Source organism: Terrapene carolina, unplaced genomic scaffold, assembly GCF_002925995.2.
Source record: "Terrapene carolina triunguis isolate 2854851 unplaced genomic scaffold, T_m_triunguis-2.0 Scaffold374, whole genome shotgun sequence".
Taxonomy (NCBI): domain Eukaryota; kingdom Metazoa; phylum Chordata; order Testudines; family Emydidae; genus Terrapene; species Terrapene triunguis.
In genome coordinates, this window is record NW_020664725.1 from 8,134,526 (window position 1) to 8,140,350 (window position 5,825).

A 5,825-nucleotide genomic window follows, 5' to 3' on the forward strand; every position below is an offset into this window, starting at 1 on the left:
GGGAGCGGGTGGGAGAGAGAGAGAAGGGGGCGGCCAGGGCTACAGCAGGGGCGCTGCCACGCGGCCCCTCCCGCTGCGCCGCCTCCTGCCTCCTGCCGCGAGGGCTCCGCTACGGTCGGCGGGTAGGGAAGGAAGAGGACTGCCCTGCAGGGCGCTCTGGTTCTCCACGCTGTCGCCCCCTACAGGGCAGCCGGAGCGGAACAAGAACCAAAGGAAAAAAAAAAAAAGCGGCCGTGCCGCCCTAGGATTGGGCAGAATGCCGCCTCCAACAATCTGCCGCCCCAAGCACCAGCTTGCTCGGCTGGTGCCTGGCGCCGGCCCTGGCTCCAGAGAGAGCTAAGGCTGTGCTTTTCAACACACGTACTGATCATTCTGCGCAGTGGAGCCCCTGGGAAGGGAAGTGGCACCATGGTGGAGCACAGCAGGGAAGCTGGTGCCCTGGCTTTGATAGCCTCCCAGGGCCCCCATTAGACAAACCATTCCCTGAGAGGTCCACTGGGTTAAGCTGATTAATGAAGAGGCTGTGGGCACGATGGGCTAGCATAGACACTGCTAGGGGGTCCTGAATCTTCATTAGCTCACTGAGCAACTAATTGTCTTCTAGGGGCTGGCACCCAGGCGACAGGGAAAAAATTCAAAAGGGAGCCTGGCAAGGCCAGCTGGAAGTGGGGCTGGCAGGAGGTACCAGCAGAGCCTGGCAAGCAGTTATCATGGAAAGGCATGAGGAGAGCGGCACACAATTCCTGTGGCTGGGCTCCCAGCGATACCACCACCAAAGCAAGTGCAAGGGGCTGACAGGGAAGTGGCTCACTGCAACGAGAGTGGCTGGGGATAGAAGGGTGGAAATGGGGAAAGTGGAGAAGAGGCATGCGGTGACGAAGAGACAGGGGATAAAGAGGGGGAGGTTGAAGAGACGGAGAGACAGAGGGCAAAAAAAAAAAAAAGATGAAAGGAGCGAGAGACTGATAAAGGCTGAAAAGCCCAACAGCTATGGGGCTGGATTCTTCCCAACCATTCCCGTTCCCAAGGCCAGCTGCCGCAAGTTCCAGCCTCACAGCAGGCAACCAGGCCAGAGCCTCAAAAAGTAGATCAAAGTTGGCCCTCTGCTGGTGGAAATCAGAGAGTGCATCCGAGACAGCATCAAATCATATGTATCCCTAAAATTTAAGCTATTAGACTAAGAGGCATGTTCCCAGTGGTTTAAAACCAAGAACCCTAAAAGAAAATGGCTTTATATTTTGAACATATGATCCTCTCCCTGTTAGATTTGCAGCCCTAACATCACAGCACTTTGCTAGGGCATGAGAACCTGAAAGTTTACTAACTAGTCTGCCTCCGTTTTCCAGGCTGGGAGAAATTCAGAAAACCACCAAGCAGCATCCAGGGTGAAAGGACAATGAGATTTTTAACCAGCTTAGGTTAATTATCTCAGAGGCTATATTATTGGGAGCAAAACGGAAATTGTGCCTTTTTCTTTTTAACCTGCGTCCCTTTAATCACAAATTGTAAACCACCCCGGCTTGGGCTGGGCAGATCTCAGGGAGAATCTGACCCTGAAGATGACAGAGCACAAAAGGGAGCGGTGGTGGTGGTGGTGGTGGTGGGGGACTCTGACTGGCCTGCAGAAAGTATGTTTATTTCAGAGCCAGAGGGTTGAGCACTGGAGTCTTGAGTTCTAACCCAGGTCCTAACCCCAATTCCCCTATGTATGACTGTATGGGTGGCACTTTGCCTCTGGATTTCTGTTCTGTTTGTTCTTTCTTCTCAGAAGAGTATGTGCGGGCTCATTAGCTAATTTTGGGAATGAGCTTTGGAAAGGGGCAGTGGTGTTGCGGGTCCTGTTTTAACAAGGCCACTGTCTGAATGGCAGGGTGCAATTTGTCCATCTCCCTCCGGGAGCCCCTCTGCCCATGAAGCAGGGAGATGACAGACCAGGAAGCAGATAGGTAAATGGGGCAAAGCCCCCATTAAACAGGCAGGGCTTATCAGTCACTCTTCTTGGAAACTCAGCCCCACCACCCCATTATGCTCTGAACTCAGCATCCTTTTGGTAGTGACCCCTCACCATGGGGCATCAGCTGGGATAGAACCCAGGCCCTTCAGCATCTCTGCTGCCTGAACTTAAAGGAGGAAATGTCAGCTGGCAATCGTAGTAGGCTCTTATCCCCTATGTGGGTCAGCTGCTAGAGGAGGATATGATGACACACTTAGCCTGCATGTTGCTCCCCCTTGTGCCAGTTTGGGAGGAAGAATTGCTTACTGCAGCCCTGCCGTTCTGGGTGTATGGAAGGAAGCAGGCGGGCTAGTGTGGTGGAGCGGTATCACAGACTATTTGGCATTCGAGACGGGGCAGGAGAATACAAAGTTCTTAGGACCTGTTTGTTTAAGATTCGTACACAAAATCCACACCCCACCACGGACACGTCATGCCGCACAAATGACCGGAAAAACAGTGGACCTGTCTATCTGACCACAAGCAGCACAGTCAGCATCTCCTGAACTGGCTGTCTCTGCTGTGCCGAAACCACGCGCCCACAGCACACTGGGCACACCTGTAACTCGCCGAGGAAAGGGAACGGGATGCTCTGCTGTACTGCCTCGTGTAGAAGCGGCTCATCTGCATATAAGTTGCCTGCATTTCTTTTGCAGCAAACAGCGTAAGGTAAAACATCCATCAGAATTCATAAGATGCACCCCCGGAGTAAAAGATTGATTTGATATTAACAGATGTGTGCAGAGAATATAAAGTGATCAAGGCAAAATACTGACATCTCCGGAGGCATCACAGCCCTGGAAACCGGTTAGAAATGCAGACTGGCATAGATACACAGGCAATACAGAGCCCTGATACTCACCCCACCTCGCCTCCCACACACATACACACAACTTTAGGAAGAGAACTGGAGTGTCAGCCAGCGCAAGCTCACTGTCTGCCACCTAAACCCAATTGCCAGCAAACTGTCTGGCACCAGCGTTCTCCTGCCAGCTCCACCGTGACACCGCCCAGCACCCACGTTTCACTGCAACCCCCCCATCTGGCACCCACGCCCCAGTGCCGAAGAAACAACAGAATGTACCCTCTTCGTTCCTTTAGACGCCCTGGCACTCTATGCAGAGACACCCCCGTTACCGTGTCAGCAACCCCCACTCCCAGCTCACGGGGCTCCGAAGCCCCTGACTCAGCATCATATGTTCTTCCCTGACTCGGGGGTCTCACCCCCACCCCATTCACGACAAACCCTCTCAACCTGTTTTTACAGGAGAAACAGTCAGAGCCAAGGCTGAGCCCTGTTGCCATGTGGCATCGAAAGCCCCTGGCTCCGCAGGCTGGTTCCACTCCTACACAGCCCCTCCTGGCATGCACCTGGGGCCGGAGCACCCACAGAGCGACACCCCTGTAGATACCCAGAGAAAAAAACATCTGCTCCTACCTGAGGGTGGCACTGTCCCCTTGTCTGACGGTCACGTTGTCCATAGCTTTGGGGAAGGTGGCATCTCCGCTGCGCACGGGCACTCCTGCGGGCACAAGGAAGAGCAGCCTGAGACAGAGGACGACGAGGCACCTCCAGGGCACGACTAAGCCCCCGCCGACCCCCATCCTGGGCAGCAGGGACTTTCCAAAAGGCCAGAAACACACCCGACAAGGCAACCAGGAGAAACGTGGGGGGAAACCAGGCAAACAGGGTGGGAGCGCAGGGCAGGCACGGAGCTCCTCGGAGATTAGCAGCACCCCTGGCAATCCAGCCTCGGAGAACCGAGCATCCGGAGGGAGTCCCCAGTACTCCTTGGGCGAGGGAGGAGGAAGGGAGCACCGGGGGGGCGGAGGAAGAGGAGGAGGGAAGGTGCCGAGCGAGAGATGAAGGTCACGGATCTCTCTCTGCTCCAGACGCTACTTTGAGATTCCGCTGGGCACGCGCTGCGGAGATCTGGCCTCAAAAGTTTATCACCCGAGGAGGAGGCGTGAGGCTCTCCGGCAAGACAGGGAGGGGTGGCTGTCAAAACCGGGCTGGGGCCGGGCAGGAGCGGGCCCGGGGGGGGGGGGGGGGGGGAAGAAAAGGGAGGAGGAGGAGGAGGAAAAAATAAAGAAAAGCCACCAAAAAATTGCTCCTGTCGCAAGATCAAAACTTCCCTGCGGAGCAGCGGAGTCTGGTGCCAGCGCAAGGCAGAGCCAGGCTGGCGCGCTCCAGCCGCCCGGGCTCGGCTGCGATCCCCGGCGGGCGCGGGGCGCGGGGCGCGGGGCAGGAGCCCGGCTGGCCCCGGCTCTGCTCAGCGAGGGGAGGACGCAGCGGCCGGCGGGAGGCGAGAGGCTGGCAGGCGAGGCGCGCGGGAGCCGGCGGCTGCCCCCACTTTCAGCAGCCCAGCTGCGCGCTCCCTCCCGGCCGGGAGCATCGCCGCGGAGCTCGCCCGCCCGGGCGCTGCCGTCCCGGGGTTGTCATGGCAGCGACTCCATCACTGACCAGCGCCCGGGCTCCGGCCCCGCCACACTGAGCCGCGCGCGCGGAGCGGCGGCGGGGCTCTCCCACGTTAACCCTGCCCGCGCCGGGCTGCCTGGTGCGGTGCAAGCGCTAGGCGCCGGCTGGCGCTGGGCTCCCGCAGAGGCGGCATCACTGAGCCAGGGGACCACCAGCCTCTTCCATCCTCATTAACCATCGCAGCGCCAGGCATGGGGGGGGAAAGAGAGAGAGTGTGTGTGTAATTAAACCATTCCTGCAGCTGCAGCAGGGACCCCTCTGAGAAGAATAAATCTCCCACCCTGCAGGCATCAGCGCTGGCTGCTGGGTTTACAGTAGGGCACCACACAACTATGAGACCCAGGCTGTCCCCGCTCCCACATAAATCACCCCAGCTTAGGCAGCTGGTGTGCTGGGACCACGCCCGTGCTGTATTGTCTCGCGGTTTCCTTGTGCTCTGTCCGGATCCATCTGTTGTCTGTAGTTTTCTGTTTTGATTGCACAGGGACCGGCTTTTCTTTCTGTTTGTACAGCGCCTAGCACCATGGGGTCCTGGTCCATGTCTGAAGCTGCTAGGTGCAACCACAATACAAATAAATAATAGCCCGCTACCAAGCACCTGCTCAGCTTCTCCCACACCCCCGTATCTCCTGCTTCCTCCCTCTCCATGCCCCCAGGTGGCCTCCAGCATCCCTCCTGCATACCCTGCCCGTGCCCCAAGCACCCCATTTCCTCTCCGCCTCCCCCAGGCATACAGCCCCCAGCCCTGGCCCCCCTGGCCTTGCCTACCCCACACATACGGTGCACCTGAATGCAGATCCCCCAGCCCCCCGTCATGTAAGCACAGGGCTCCCCTTGCCATGCCTTCCCCTTCGCCATCCAAGCAAGTTCTTCCCTTTGTGCTGCCAGGCACTGACCCAAAGGAGATGCTCAGGGCTTTTCATCCACCCCTTGTGGACCAGTACAGAGTGCCCTCTGCCATTATCATCAACCGGCCCGTGCCAAGGATCACCCAGCATGCACACGGGGCTCAGAGAGCCCCCTGCATGGCACCTGTTCCACAAGGCCCGAGATAGCTCAGCTCAGACCCCCTGCCAACAGGCTGCTGACCCGGTGATGTTTTAATTGCCTGCCTGCAAAATTAACCCCTGCTGAGCAGACTCGCCCGTGGCAAGCTCTCTGTTAACACCTGTTAGATTTCTCTCTCTGATGGAACCCACTGGGTCAGCGGTCAGATGGCACATCTGAGGATGTGTTACCTACCCCACGAGATTGGGGTATACTGATGCGGGATGATCTGGCCAGTGAAGGGAGTTTTAGCTGCTTTACTATGCCTCTGTGTGCCTTCCCTAGACTGGGGGTGTGACGGGAACG

At 57.5% G+C, this 5,825-nt stretch overlaps 1 protein-coding gene across 3 annotated transcripts in view; it reads right to left on the bottom strand.

The window, feature by feature from the left end:
• The window catches only part of OPCML (opioid binding protein/cell adhesion molecule like), a 334,725-nt gene extending 331,007 nt beyond the window's left edge, over positions 1-3,718 (bottom strand). For all 3 annotated transcript variants that reach the window (XM_024198727.3, XM_024198725.3, XM_024198726.3), the window contains exon 1: positions 3,432-3,718. In XM_024198727.3, the coding sequence (XP_024054495.2) occupies positions 3,432-3,598 (167 nt within the window). In that variant the 5' untranslated portion in view covers positions 3,599-3,718. The remainder of the gene's footprint in view (positions 1-3,431) is intronic.
• Between the last annotated feature and the right edge of the window lie 2,107 nt (positions 3,719-5,825).